Below are 15,909 nucleotides of genomic sequence, written 5' to 3'. Positions count from 1 at the left end.
AGTAGCTGGGACTACAAGTGCATGTCACCACACCCACATAATCTTTTAAAAACTTAGTTTTGTAGATACAGGGTCTTGATATGTTGCCCAGATTGGCCTTGAACTTCTGGGCTCAAATGATCCTCCCTCCTTGACCTCACAAAGTGCTGGATTACAGGCATAAACTACTGTGCCTGGCCAAGATCCAGTTACTTTTAGTGTGTAAAAACCTGGATCATGAATGAAATCTAGATAGGAAATAAAATTTTGCATGTATGCATACACATAAATCACGAATACTATATCCCCAGGCAAATGCTCCATAGTTTTACAGAGTTTAAAGAAACTAAGATACTCTAGGTTGGGGTGATTGGCATCTCTTACAAAGGAAGTAGAAACCCAGCTGGGCTTGGATTACAGAGTAAGAGTAGGAGGATGAGAGGAATGGGAACCTTTATCCAGGTTGTAGGACTGATAGGGGCCTGCATTTGGAGGAAGAGTCGATCATGTGTAATGTACAGAAAATAAGCCTTTTTTTTTTGGCAGGAGTTAAGAGGCCTTCCTTGTGGGAGGAAGAGCCCTTAAAGTTAAAAAAATTGTACTTGATATCCTGTATCTTAATAAACGAGTCCTTCAGCAGGAGAGGGGCACTATGACACTGGTGTCCCAGGAATATCAGTGTTACCATGCTATGCATACTCTAATTATTTCCCGCCCTTCCAAATTCTTCCCTTAGTGGTATTCTACCCACCACTTCTGTTGAATGCCATTTTCACGATAAGCAGCACAGTGGAACTGGTAAATCTTCCTTATATTGATAGGATGTGATCATTTTCCTTGCTATGGGAAGTTACAGAAGACTTTAATATAGGTCTCATTTCTCATTACTGTTATCAGGAGACGTTTCTAGAGTCTGGTTGTTTGGTTCTTTCCATTCACGTAGATTGGACATATTTGTTTTTGTTGTATATTGCTACCATCTTTTCATTATTGGCTGTAATGGTTCCCTGTTTACTCCTTAATATACTATGGAACAAATTTAGAACTTTTAAAAATGGAGGTTATTTATTGATCTGTAATACTTCATACCATAAGCATCTTAAGTAACTACATAGCACTTGGAACTTTGAAAAATGGGGGATAATAATCTATTATACAGGCATATGTTGGAGACTTTGCAGGTTCGGACTTCCACAGTGAAGCAAATATCATAGTAAAGCAAGTCACACAAATTTTTGATTTCCTATTGCATATATAAGTTAGGTTTATACTATAGTCTACTAATTGTGCAATAGCATTATATCTTAATATACATTCCTTAATTTAAAAATACTTTGCGGCTAGGTGCGGTGGCTCATGCCTGTAATCCCAGCACTTTGAGAGGCTGAGGTGGGCAGATCACTTGAGGTCAGGAGTTCATGACTAGCCTGGCCAACATGGCAAGACCCTGTCTCTACTAGCCAATAATCCCATCTACTCGAGAGGTTGAGGCAGGAGAATCGCCTGAACCTGGGAGGCAGAGGCTTCATTGAACCGAGATTGCACCACTACACCCCAGCCTGGGCAACAGAGAGCAAGACTGTCTCAAAAAATTTTTTTTTAGTTAAAAACTTTGTTGCTAAAAAATCATTGGAGCCTTCAGCAGGGGGTAGCCTTTTTGCTGCAGGAAGGTCTTGCCTCCATGTTAATGGCTGCTCACTGATCAAGGTGGTAGTTTTGCTGAAGGTTGGGAAGGCTGTGGCAATTTCTTAAAATACGACAACAGTGAAGTTTGCCACATTGATTGACTTTTTCTTTCAAGAACGATTTCTCTGTAGCATGCGTTGCTGTTTGGTAGCATTTTACCCACGGTAGAACTTCTTTTCAAAATTGGAATCAGTCGTCTTCAATCCTGACACTGCTTTATGAACTGAGTTTCTGAAATATTCTAAACCCTCTGTTGTCATTTCAGCAGTGTTCACAGCATCTTCACCAGGAGTAGCTTCCATCTCAAGAAACCACTTTCTTTGCTTATTCATAAGAATCAACTTACCCACTAATGTTTTATCTTGAGGTCACAGCAGTTCAGCCACGTCTTCAGGCTCTACTTCTTATTCTAGCTCTCTTGCTATTTCCACCACACCTGCAGTTACTTCCTCCCCTAAAGTCTTGAACCCCCAGAAGGCATCCATGAGGGTTGGACTCCTTCCAAATTCCTGTTAATGTTGATATTTTTACTTCCTCCTCTGAATAACAAATGTTCTTAATGGCATCTTAGAATGGCGAATCCTTTCCAGAAGGTTTTTAACTTAGTTTGCCACGATCCATTAGAGGAATCACTGTCTATAGCAGCTATAGCCTTATGAAATGTATTTTTTAAATGATAAGACTTGAAAGTGAAAATTCTTGATCCATGGGCTGCAGAGTGGATGTTGTGTTATCAGGCATGAAAACAACATTCATATCCTTGTACATCTCCATCAGAGCTCTTGGGTGATCAGGTGCATTATCAATGAGCAGTAATATTTTGAAAGGAATCTTCTGAGCATTAGGTCTCAACAGTGGGCTTAAAATATTCAACAAATATCCAGGCTTTGTTCCATTTACAGAGCACAGGCAGAGCTGATTTAGCATAATTCTTAAGGGCCCTAGGATTTTCAGAATGGTCAATAAGCATTGGCATCAACTTAAAGTCACCAGCTACATTAGCCCCTAAGAGAATCAGCCTGCCATTGAAGCTTTGAAGCCAGGTATTGACTTCTCTTCTCTAGCTAAGAAAGTTCTAGATGACATCTTCCAATAGAAGTCTGTTTCATCTACATCAAAAATCTCATCAGCGATCTTGCTGCAGCTTCTCCATCAGCACTTGCTGCTTCACCTTGCACTTTTATGTTACAGAGGTGGCTTCTTTCCTTAAACCTCATGAACCAACCTCCCTAGCTTCCAACTTTTCTTCTGTTGCTTCCTCACTTCTCTCAATTCATAGAATTAAAGAGAGTTAGGACCTCACTCTGGATTAGGGTTTGGTTGAGGGAATATTGTGGCTGGGTTGCTCTTCTATCCAGACCACTGAACTTTCTCCATATCAGCAGGAAGACTGTTCAGCCTTATCATTCATGTAGTCACTGGAGAAGCACCTTTAATTTCCTTCAAGAGCTTTTCATGTGCACTCACAGCTTGGCCAACTGTTGGTACAGGAGGCCTGGCTTTTCGTCCTTTCTTGGTTTTCGATGTGATTCCTCACTGAGCTTAATTATTTCCACCTTTCGAGGGATGCGTGACTCTTTCTTTCACTTAAACAGTTAGAGGTTATTGTAGTTATTAATTAGCCTAATTTCAATATGGAATAAAGAGACCCGAGCAGAGGGAGAGAGTCAAAACCCATACTACATTTATTAAATTTACCATTTTACATGGGTGCAGTTGACGATGTTCCAAAAACAATTAGAGAGGTGAGGTCAAAGGTCCCTGATCACAGACCTCCATGACAGATGTGAAGTGAGCACGTGCTATTTGAAAAGTATCTCCCGTAGCCTTGCTTAACAAAAGGATAGCTACAAACCTTCAATTTGTAAAAAATGTGGTATCTGCAAAGCACAATAAAGCAAAGCGCAGTAAAATGAGATGTGCCTGTGCTTTGTACCATAAACATTTTAGGTGAATCAGCAAAGGAGTAAATGCAAATATTAAAATTCACCAAGAACAGGTTGTATTTGGGGGAATTATTGTTTTCCCTAGTAACTATATCTCTATGTTATTGGGAAATTAAAGCAGAAGACATGATACTGTACTCATCATTCACATTTGATCTCTTCTCCTTACAGGACATTTGTAAATGGGTCATCTGTCTCCAGTCCGATACAGCTACACCATGGGGACAGGATATTATGGGGAAACAACCATTTCTTCAGGTATGATGTCGTTCATGTCTCTTAAGGAGATTGTTGAAGATTGCTCTGAAATAGAAAATACATATTAAAAAGTAAACCTATCTCTACAACAATTATGTTATTGTGTGTGTACGTATATATTTGCTGCATGTATATTATATATGTGGGGGTGTGTGTGTGTGTGTTCATTCACTGTATATGGTCTGAACCCTAGGGACATATAAACAATATACTCTGGAAAAATACTGAGTTTACCTACATAGTTTTTCCCTTTTATTTCCCACTGGAAGATGATTCTTTTGCCGTGTGGTGTAAGAATTTATTAATGTTTCTCTGACATGTTTATCTTTTTATTTATTTTTTTTTTTACGGAAACGTAGTCGTGGTTTTAGTTTCTTTATCTATAAAATAAGGTTGATATTTCTTTTAGGAATTCTTTTCAGCTCTAAGTCATGGCAAATTTTACTGTGATGGGTTAGACAGATCATTTATTTCCCTGACAGAACCAGAAATCTAAAGGAACATGGTTGTTAGTGTTGGCTAAGCCTCTCAAAAAAAGTCATGGCTAAAGTCTGGTCACTGTCTTGGCATCTCTCTTGGCCATGCTGCATTGCCGTCAAAGTAGCATTCAGGTATAGGAAGAAAAAGGAGAACCGTAGCTGCACTAGCCCTGACTGTCCTGTTCATCCAGAAAAACAGAGAAGTCTTCCCAGAGTCCCCAGCAATCTTCTCCTTCTGTCTCCTTTGCTAGAATTTGCCTCTTAGCTGCAAAGGGGGCTGAAAAAGACTGTGTCTTACCTGGGGCTGTACATGTGGTTTCCCAAACAAAATTGATGTTGTGTTGACAAGGCAGGCAGGCTGGATATTGTAAAAAGTTAACATCCTGGTCTCTTGTTAATGTCACTGGTCAGTGTGCTCCAGATGTCATACTGACTTTTCTGTAGCTAACAGAGATCCTTTGCCATGGGCCAGTGATATTTTGGTTACTGAGAAAAGGGTAGATGGGCACAAAGAGCATGGAGCATTTTTTTCCTTCCTAAATTAAATGTCACGTAAACTGCTTTGCTTTGTGTTCAAAACCCTCATCATTTGGATTAAGCTGATCTTTCCAGCTTTAGTTCTAGTGTGCTATACAAATTTTGAATATCCCGTTGTTTACTCATTTCTCCAGAATATGAACGTTTCCATTTTCACATCTTTTCCCACGCTGTTCCCTGTACCCTGCTTTCTCCTTATCCGTGAAGACTCAGTTCAAATGATTTCCTCCTGTCGTACCTTCCTTTATCACCTTGCTCTGAAAGCATCCTTGGCTTTCCTTTAACTCCGAGCTTGTCACAGGCATGTGGCCTAGTGTCACACTTTCTGTTGTAAGTTTTTGCTGGCACATGAGTGTCTTATTTCTATGACTAGATTATCAACTTCCTAAGTACAGTAATTGCGTTGTACCTACATGGTGTCCATTTGGCTTCTAGCAGATACCAGTACTTAATGAATGACGTGAATAAGTGCCTATCTTAACTTCAGAAAATAATACTCTTTTTCCCCCTAAGACTCAATTTGCCTAAAAAGAAAAAGAAAGCAGAACGAGAGGATGAGGACCAGGATCCTTCCATGAAGAACGAGAACAGTTCTGAGCAGCTGGATGTAGATGGAGACTCCTCCAGCGAGGTGTCCAGTGAAATTAACTTTAATTACGAATATGCACAGATGGAGGTCACCATGAAGGCCCTGGGCAGCAATGGTGAGCAAGTCAGGCGTGGACTTGAGAATCGGTTCCAATTGGTAGAGGCTGAGTTGGGAAGATCGCTTGAGCCCAGGAGTTCCAGGCTGCAGTGAGCTGAGATTGTGCCCGTGAATAACCACTGCTCTTTAGCCTGGGCAACATAGCAAGACCTTCTCTCTTTAAAAAAAAAAATGGTAGAGTGTTAAAAATGTTTATGATTGGGGACTTTTAAATGTTAACAAAAAGGAAAATCTTTATGTTGCTATTCTCTGTATTTTGTGTCTTTGGCTTTAATTTATATTTATCAAAATGTTCTGCCTTAATGTGCAGTCAGATCACTTTGTTCTCATGGATAGAATCTCTCTTGTTTATTTTATTTTAATTTTTTGAGAGAGAGTCTCTCTCTGTCGCCCAGGCTAGAGTGCAGTGGCACGATCTCGGCTCCCTGCAACCTCTGCCTCCCGGGTTCAAGTGATTGGATTCTTCTGCCTCAGCCTCCTGAGTAGCTGGGATGACAGGCGTGCATGCCACCATGCCTGGCTCACTTTTGTATTTTCAATAGAGACAAGGTTTCGCCATGTTGGCCAGGCTGGTCTCAAACTCCTGACCTCAGGTGATCTGCCCACCTCGGCCTCCCAAAATGCTGGGATTACAGGTGTGAGCCACTACGCCCGGTCACATCTCTCTGCTTTAGAAACTTGCCTATCATTGGCTTATGACTGTATTTCTGGAGGATTCGCCATGTCTTAGATTATGTGTAGAACATATAATAGACCTGCTTTTTCTGCAGGGAAGATGGTTGAGGATATGTCTGAGAATAGATAGCAACATGAGTGATTGAAAGTCAGGAAAGCTAAGTTTATGCCAAATTGTCTTTAAAGTATTAGGTGGTATAGTTAAGATGACAGACAACATTACCATATAGAACAACATTTGAAGTTTATTATGTTGTAACTCTCGATCATGTCTCTTTTTTAAAAATGTGTTTAGATCCGATGCAGTCCATATTAAACAGCCTAGAACAACAGCATGAAGAAGAAAAACGATCCGCACTGGAGCGCCAGAGGCTTATGTATGAGCACGAATTGGAGCAGCTCCGGAGAAGGCTGTCGCCTGAGAAGCAGAACTGCCGGAGCATGGACAGGTTTTCTTTCCACTCACCCAGCGCTCAGCAACGCTTAAGACAGTGGGCTGAGGAGAGGTAGGTGGCCCAGAGGGGCCTGTTAACCGTATAGCTCAGGCTCGCCAACCTCTAACACACCTAGGGAAAGTGTCAAATGGAAACATTGAGATGGTGCTTACAAAAAGAATTATGTTAAAAGATAAGTGTTACAGCCAAGAACCACTTTGCATTTGTTTTTAAAAGGGGAATTGCCCATTTATATTGCATTATTTGAAACTGTTGATGTTAGGTGCTGCTCCATTTTCAGTTGGTATGGCTTTTGGATTTGGATATAGAAGTACACTTGATCATTGTATTATGCTTTAGGTTCTGAAGCTTGGGTAGATGATTTTTAGAAAAACAGAAAGTTGGTTATCTGGACTGATTAGCTCAGGTAGGTAAAGCATGGTGCTGATGAGATGTAGATTGCAAATTTGATCTCTGTATGGGCTAATTAGCATTGCATTGAAATGCCTTATCCCATGGTTGCAGACTTTACTTCACTAACCTCATACTATTTAAAGTTTGGTCTGCAGGCAGGCAGCTTCCCTTTCACCTGGAGGTTGATAGCAATGTAGGATTTCAGGCCTCCACCTCAGACCTGCTGAGACGGAATCTTGAGTTGATGAAGATCCCCTGATGATCTGCATACACGGGCACTGCCCTTATCTACAGCCGGCTTGCTGTGTGGCTGCATGCCAGTGCATATCATGTAGTTCAGGTTCAAGCGTGTGCATGGGTCAGTGTCAGCAACACAGTCCCTGCGTGCAGACGACCATGGAAAAGCTCAATTCACACTTTGGCAGTGATGTACTACCACTGTATGATTTTCTGACTAGCTGCTTTGTGTTAATCTATTCCCTACCTCTACCGCTTCTTTATTTATTTTTTAGAGAAGCAACGTTGAATAACAGCCTGATGAGGCTGAGGGAACAAATTGTTAAGGCCAATCTGTTGGTGAGAGAAGCTAATTACATTGCTGAGGAGCTGGATAAAAGAACAGAATACAAAGTTACCCTACAGATTCCAGCCTCCAGCCTGGATGCCAACAGGAAGGTAACGGCAGTTACTTGAAAAAAACAGAGATCTCATTGGATAAGATTGCCTGATGTTTCCTGGTGTTAAGCTTCAGATCCCTGTCTATGCCTGCCCCAAGTCCAGATCCTTTGTCCTCCTTGCTTTTGGGTAGAATTGACTTCCTTTCCATTCTCTGCCTTTGAGTGTATGTATATTTTATCTGCTAGGGGAATATACTCTCCATCTCACCTGGCCCTGACATTTCATTTCATTTTACTCAACTTTCTTCGTTCAAATCTGTTTAAATTCTTAGAAGTCTTTTCCGATTAATCTTCCCCAAGTGTCTTTTTTTCCTCCCTTATGCTGCCACTCTACAACCCCTTCCCCACAAGTTAGGTGTTCATTTTGCTTATGTTATTTTCTACTTGGAATAGCTTGCTCTGTAAAACTGCTCATTAGTTGTGTCATGGTGTCATGTATATATTCAGGATCATACTTTTTTTGGTATATAAAATGTAGGGGGAAAGTCCCATCACAATCTTCTATCTTTGCCATTCAGTTGGTTTTTTTCCTTCTTTTTTTTTTTTGGAGGTTCTTTTCTAGCTCTTGATCACATTCATACATAATTTTTGATGGATTAGGTAGAATTTTCTATTCAGATGAATTTTTTGGTGGTCCATGTGTTCTGTTTATCCTACAGTAGTCAACACAGCAAAGATCTAATTGATCCGTCTTGGATATTCTACTTTTTTTTTTCCTTTGAGAGGGAGTCTTGCTCTGTCACCCAGGCTGGAATGCAGTGGTGTGATCCTGGGTCACTGCAACCTCCGTCTCCTGGGTTCAAGCGATCCTCCTGCCTCAGCCTCCTGAGTATCTGGGATTACAGGTGTGTGCCACCACGCCAGACTAATTTTTGTATTTTTAGTAGAGATGGGGTTTTGCTGTGTTGGCCAGGCTGGTCTCAAACTCCTGACCTCAAGTGATCCACCTGCCTTGGCCTCCTAAAGTGCTGGGATTACAGGCGGATATTCTAATTTGATAGCAAGGATTACATCTTTCTTTCCCTATGACATCTTAGCATTGAGGTCAGTGTTTTGTACAGGGTTAGATATTTGGCAAATATGATTCTTAGTATTTTGAGAAAGGTATTATAAATATGATCATTACAGATCATTGTTTTTGTATACTCTGTATGTATTCTGAAAAATTTTACTTAATTAGAACACTAGTATTTGTAGGGCAAAGTCTGGGTACAGTAGGACTCACCAAAAACCGAAGAGGAAGGCCAGTCACAAGGAAAAGGTTCAGGGCCTAGTTTCTTCTTGAAGGCTGAGAAGTACAAGATCCTCTTTGATTTTATAGTGTACGAGTTGAACAAAGCAGAACAGGTTTTTCCCCAGTAAGCATGACTGCAGCGCTTTTCTCCATAGCCTGTTCTGGGCTTTGTTGAAAGGGGTGGCTCTGCTTTGCGGTAGCCATGTCAACACCCAGAAGAACTCACGTCACCTGCCATCTCTCCTTAGTTAGGCTGAGTCTGTAGTCGTTAATGCAACAGGCTATTTTTTGGTATTCGAAAACTTGTTTAATGTCGTGTCCATTCTGTGAACCCTCTTCTCTGGTGAATCTTTTTCTTATTTCCAATTTTGCAAGAGGGCTAAGTTATGGTAGCTGCACCGTATTGCCCGTTGCTATTTAGTCCCAGGTCCAGCATTCTCCCCCAGGAAAGCTACTACCCACACAGGTCACAAATGGGATTTTTGTATTTATTCACTGGCTGGCTGAATATAAGGTAGGAGGGCCTTTAATTTAGACTGTAAGATGGCTGGGCGTGGTGGCTCATGCCTGTAATCCCAGCACTTAGGGAGGACAAGGTGGGTGGATCACCTGAGGTCAGGAGTTCGAAACCAGCCTGGCCAACATGGTGAAACCCCATCTCTACTAAAAATACAAAAATCAGCCAGGCATGGTGGTGGGCGCCTGTAATCCCAGTTGCTTGGGAGGCTGAGGCAGGAGAATCGCTTGAACCAAGGCAGAGGTTGCAGTGAGCCGAGATTGGGCCACTGAACCCCAGCTTGGGCGACAGAAAGAGACTCTGTCTCAATTTAAAAAAAACACACGCACATTTTGACCATAAGAATTCTCAAATGTTTGTTTTATTATTTAAATTTTTTTTCTTAGAAAATGATTGTAGGCAAGATGTTAATGAAACATCAGTGTATTTCAAAGTTACCTTCAGTTTTAAGTAGAACATTTGAAAAATTAAGCCAGTAAACCTAAATTGATTAGATAACCAGTAGATATGTCTCCCTCGGGGAAATGTGTAGGGGCTTTTTTTTTTTTTTTTAAACTTTGTGGTTTTTAAAAGTTCTAAAAATTTTTTCTACATTAAAAACACATTGCTCAAGTTCTTCTACTCTGAAAAAAATCCACATTGCTCTTATAGGCTGGAAAAACTTCAGAGCATACTTTTCTTTGGGGGGAGTGAGATTTGCATAACAACATTATTATTTTATTTAATTTTATTGTTATTATTATTTTTGAGACGGAGTCTTGCTTTGTTGCCCAGGCTGGAGTACAATGGCATGATCTCGGCTCACTGCAACCTCCTCCTCTTGGGTTCAAGCGATTCTCCTGCCTCAGCCTCCCGAATAGCTGGGACTACAGGCGCCCACCACCATGCCTGGCTAATTTTTGTATTTTTAATAGAAATGGAGTTTCACCATATTGGCCAGGCTGGTCTCAACTCCTGACCTTGTGATGTGCCCGCCTTGGCCTCCCAAAGTGCTGGGATTACAGGTGTGAGCCACCGCACCTGGCCAAACTTTACTATTTTAAAATGAACAACTCAGTGGCATTTGGCACGGTAATAATGTGGTGTGAGCACTGCCTCCATCTAGTTCTGTATGATCTTAATAAGAAACCCAAACAATGCGTATTTGGAAACTGGTATCATTAATTTCTTCCACATGGGTGAATTGGGGACTTTTCAGTTTACCCTTTTAAGTGTTTCATGTTTTATACCCCACCAAGATGCCATCCATTACAATAAAACAAAATTCACCCTCTGAGAGGTAAAGGGACGTTTCTTCCCCATACACCGCAGCAAACTTTCCCTCTCTCCCCATTGATATGTTGTGGTCATATGGTGGCCTGAATAAAACACTTTTATTTCAACTTGCTGTTAAATGTGGTCTTTTGGGTTTTAAACTTAAAATCATTTCCAACTACAGTCAAAATTTAAATGTGGTGGCTCATGTCTATAATCCCTGTGCTTTGGGAGGCTAAAGCAGGAGGATCACTTGAGGCCAGGAGTTCCAGACCAGCCTTGGCCATATAGCAAGACCCTGTCTCTATGCAAAACAAACAAAATCAGCTGGGTGTATTGGCATGCACTCGTGGTCCTAACTACTTGGGAGGCTGAGGCAGGAGTATCACTGGAGCCCAGGAGTTCGAGGCTGCAGTGAGCTATGATGTGCCACTGCACTCCAGCTTGGGTGACAGAGTGAGATGCTGTCTCTTAACACACACACACACACACACACACACACACGCATATATATTTATTTTTGAGAGTCTCATACTGTCATCTAGGCTGGAGTGCAGTGGCAAGACTTAAGCTCACTGCAACGTCTGCCTCCTGGATTCAAGCAATTCTTGTGCTTCAGCCTCCCAAGTAGCTGGCATTACAGGCACGTGCCACCACACCTGGCTAATTTTTGTATTTTTAGTAGAGAGGGGTTTCACCATGTTGGCCAGGCAGGTCTTGAACTCCTGACCTCAAGTTATCCACCTGCCTTGGCCTCCCAAAGTGCTGGGATTACAGGCGTGAACCACCATGCCCATCAACTTCCCCCAAAAAATTTTTAATGTAAGTTTATACTTAAACTGAAGTTTATGAATAGATTTTGATTGCACTTGGGTATGAAGGTATTATGTTATAGCTTGTAAGGCTTTTGGGAAGCTTTGTAATCAACAGATTAAAGGACGATTGCCATTTGAGTTTTGGTGTAATGACATTTGACTGATGGGGGTGGAATTTTCAGCTTTGACTTCCCCGCTGGCTGTGTGTTTCTCACGGTCGTTCTTACTCTCTTTACAGCGAGGCTCTCTTCTTAGTGAGCCTGCAATCCAGGTGAGAAGAAAAGGAAAAGGAAAGCAGATTTGGTCTTTGGAAAAACTGGACAACAGGCTGTTGGATATGAGAGACCTTTATCAGGAGTGGAAAGAGTGTGAAGAAGATAACCCAGTAAGTTATTTAAGAGAAAATCACTTAATTGGTAATTATGGAAGGAGCTAAGCTGGAATGAGCCTACCCATTTCAGGGAAAAATTGTTCTTTTTCCAAAATTATATCTTATTTCTGGAGTAAGGTTTATTTTAATCCCCTAAATTGTTTAGCAAATTAACAATTTTAATAATCTCTCTTTCTGGTATCTTCTTTTTTCTTCTCATTTCTGTCTTTTAGATTTCTAGCAGAATTCTCCACTTTCCATTCTGACTTCTGTTGGTGTGCGGGTGTCTGTCTCCTGTGCTCTCTGGGAACCTCTTTAGGACAGAGGCCAGGCCTCATTGTTTGTCTCTCCTCCCATTGCTCAACCCATTTAACCTTGCAGATAATAAACCTACAATATATGTTTTGTAAGTTGAACGTCAGTGGTATCTTAATATTTACACTACGAGGAGCATTTTTGAAGAGGTTTTGATCATAACATAAATGCCATAAAGCTATACATTGGTACTCTGTCCTCAACTTGCAGGTTTTCTTACTTAGATCAGCCGTGTACTCATATGTATTTAAAAAAGAAATGCATATTACGTATGTCTGAACATATTTTCATTACCGTTAGACCTGTTTCCGCATAGAGTTGTTTACTTCCTTTGCCTTTTGTTTTGTAAAAATGATTTTTCCAGATTGTAATCAATAAAAATGTTTCTTATCGTTAGGTGACGTTTTTGCTTAAAACATGTTTGTCCCTTTGGTACCCCTCTGCTATTTCAACTTAGAAATAAAACAACAATAATAAATACTAAAGAGCCACTCCCATAAGGGCTCACCTTCTCACCTTTTTTTTTTTTTTTTTTTTTTTTAAGACAGAGTCTCGCTCTGTCACCCAGGCTGGAGTGCAGTGGCACGATCTTGGCTCACTGCATCCTCTGCCTCCTGGGTTCAAGCCTGCCTCAGCCTCCCGAGTAGCTGGGATTATAGGCACCCACCACCGCTCCTGGCTAATTTTTGTATTTTAAGTAGAGACAGGATTTTACCACATTGGGGCAGGCTGGTCTCAAACTCTTGACCTCAGGTGATCCGCCTGCCTTGGCCTCCCAAAGTGCTGGGATTATAGGTGTGAGGGCTCACCTTTTATTAGCAGCAGTTGTATCTGATGACTTGCTAGGAATAAGCAGAGCAGATAAGACTTACTGTCTTCCCCAAAAGAAAGGTGAAGTATAGTTTAGCACACTCTACTTCTTTTTCTGGTCAACATATATTGTTTATTTTGTGGCAAGATTTCCATGTAAAGGAGAATAGCTGATAAAAGTAATGACCTATTACTGGGATCGCTCTGTCATGGGTGGAGGATGCTGACCTCCATTGTGAATGGGAATGAGGAAGAGTATGTGTGGGAGTAATGTAGTGCTGTGCTTTAGCAAAAACTTTAGGATGTTTTACTCTTAAAAAATACAAGAGTCAGGATGATGAAAGTTAAGTTTAATGACCTAGAGTGCATCAAAAAGCAGTAGGTTGAATGCATTTATTGTAAATGGTTTTTCTAAAGTTGTATGTTCTCAATCTCTTTACAGGTAATACGATCGTACTTCAAACGTGCTGATCCATTCTATGATGAGCAGGAAAATCACAGTCTCATTGGGGTGGCCAATGTCTTCCTCGAGTCCCTTTTCTATGATGTAAAGTTACAATACGCGGTTCCCATCATCAACCAGAAAGGAGAGGTTGGTTTTCTCTTCCTGCCTTGTTTCCTGTGGAGAACAGTTTAAGAAACAAGAGGGTGGTGATGGGATATTGTTGCTATTTTTTGTCAGTAACGTGTCTTATTAATACCTTGTGTTTCCAAGGACTCTGAGGGCAGAGTAACTGTCAGAGACTAGGCCTCTAAATTCCCATACAGCATTAACCTGACAACTTGACTGTAAAAGAGAAGAGAGGTCATCTCGAGGGAGCACGAACCAAATCTGGAGAAATGTTTCTGCCTTCCCTCATTGCTGCAGGTGGCAGGTCGGCTGCACGTGGAGGTGATGCGAATCAGTGGTGATGTTGGGGAAAGGATCGCAGGAGGCGACGAGGTGGCAGAGGTCTCCTTTGAGAAGGAGACCCAGGAGAACAAACTGGTGTGCATGGTAAGTCCCATCTTCATCCTAGTATTACATTGATACAAAAATCATTGCAGTTTTTGCCATTACTTGTAATGGCAAAAATCACAATTACTTTTGCACCAACCTAATAGCTGATGTTGAGAACTGCAGGTCTTTAGATGGTAAGTATTACGTTCCTTTTCAAATTTTGGAAGTAGAGCAGAGCCTCCCCCACTCATGATAATGCAAAATTGCCTCCTCCATTTCCAAACACCTGCTAGTGAGCCAGACCTGCTGGTGGCTGAGAATCCCTGCAGGAACCAGTTCTTATAAAAAGAAGGTGCTGGGGGACAGGAAGTAAGCGAGGGGCGTAGGTGCAATGTACAAGTGAGAAGGAGGTGAGGTGAAGCGAAGAAAGCCTAAACCTGACTCTTAATTCATAGCTCATCCTAGAAGCAGTCCTCTTTCTCAGTAAACATTTCTAGAATCGAAGCTGATGTTGAAGGGAGTAAGTTACATGGCAGCCACAAGGTAGCAGGAAGCTGGAGCTGTTGGAGTCGGACTGCTTTCTGTAAGGCTTCGCGTATATTGAGAGGGCTTCTGGTGGAATCTTAATTCACTGAAGGGTTCATTTTTATTATATTGTACTTGATTTCAGAGCAGCTCCTTTGAGTCATGTGATGATCAGAGATAGAGACATAGGGTTGATGACCCCACAATGGCCCATTTTAAAGGTGATGGACTAGTAAATGCAACTCTCAAATATCACCTTCTGCTATTAAAGTAAAATAACATACAAGGGCACTTCTCACTTGGGAAATTTATCCTTATTATTGAAAAAAAGTAGTACATTCCGAGTAATATGGGTTTCCTAAAATGAGGTTAAAATACCATGTTTTTTAATGGAAGATCTCAAACATACATAAAAGTAGTGAGAAATGTGTTACCGATCCCCATTGACCTTTGCTCCACAATTATCACCTGTGGTCAACCTTGTTTGATTCATACACTCAGCCACTTCTGTGCTGCCCCCTCCCTTAGCACCCCAGGCGCACCCAGGCATCATATCTTATCTGTGAATAGTTCGGTGTGTGTCTCCAAAAAATGAGTCCTTAAACCGGTATAACCATAATTGTCAAAATTAGTAATTTGTCAAAAATTAATAATTTCTTGATATCGTAAAATCGTCAGTTTCCTTAATTGTCTTGGTCGGTGTGTCTCTTGGGTCCGTTCAATCTTTAGGCCCTGGTATGCTCGTGCTGTCTGACTTGCTTGCTTTCTCTTTTTGCCTCTCTCACTGAACCTGCAATTCATTTATTGTAGAAACTGGGTTGTTGACCTGCAGTTTCCCATAGTCTGGATTCTGCTGATTGGTGTTACTTAGCATGTTAAGATGCATTTGCTGAAAATTGGTAGTTAGGTATACAGGTGTTACCTGGGAGAGGGAGGCAGCCAAGGTGCTTTGTAGGTGGTGGCCTGTGTTCTTCCATCAGGAGCCACATCTTGTCTAGTTGTTTGTCTTTGAGGGATGATCAGCCACTGATGATTCTTACCTAGATGCATCATTTTGTTAGGAGTTACAAAAGAATGGTGCAGTAATTCTATTGTCATTTCATTTTTCTCCAGAGAAAATCTTCCTATTACCAACTGTTTTGCTCTACAGAGATAATTTGTATAGAAAAGGAAGGATAAATGTTCCATCTCTCCCTTTATTTACAATTTTTATTTATTTTATTTTTGAGGCAGAGTCTTGCCCTGTCACCCAGGCTGGAATACAGTGGTGTGATCTCAGCTCACTGCAACCTCTGCCTCCTGGGTTCAAGCGATTCTCCCGCCTCAGCCTTCTAGGTA

At 41.2% G+C, this 15,909-nt stretch overlaps 1 protein-coding gene across 4 annotated transcripts in view; it reads left to right on the top strand.

Moving 5' to 3' along the window:
- Positions 1-15,909, top strand: part of KIF13B (kinesin family member 13B) — a 205,198-nt gene that overhangs the window by 116,014 nt on the left and 73,275 nt on the right. For all 4 annotated transcript variants that reach the window (XM_030817055.1, XM_030817053.1, XM_030817054.1 and 1 more), the window contains exons 15-21: positions 3,783-3,869; positions 5,399-5,589; positions 6,562-6,772; positions 7,627-7,789; positions 11,850-11,996; positions 13,549-13,698; positions 13,975-14,103. In XM_030817055.1, the coding sequence (XP_030672915.1) occupies positions 3,783-3,869; positions 5,399-5,589; positions 6,562-6,772; positions 7,627-7,789; positions 11,850-11,996; positions 13,549-13,698; positions 13,975-14,103 (1,078 nt within the window). The remainder of the gene's footprint in view (positions 1-3,782; positions 3,870-5,398; positions 5,590-6,561; positions 6,773-7,626; positions 7,790-11,849; positions 11,997-13,548; positions 13,699-13,974; positions 14,104-15,909) is intronic.

The sequence above is a fragment of the Nomascus leucogenys genome, chromosome 8 (assembly GCF_006542625.1).
Source record: "Nomascus leucogenys isolate Asia chromosome 8, Asia_NLE_v1, whole genome shotgun sequence".
Lineage (NCBI taxonomy): Eukaryota > Metazoa > Chordata > Mammalia > Primates > Hylobatidae > Nomascus > Nomascus leucogenys.
The sequence above is the reverse complement of the archived record's forward strand: the minus strand, read 5'-3'. Positions and strand labels throughout refer to the sequence as shown.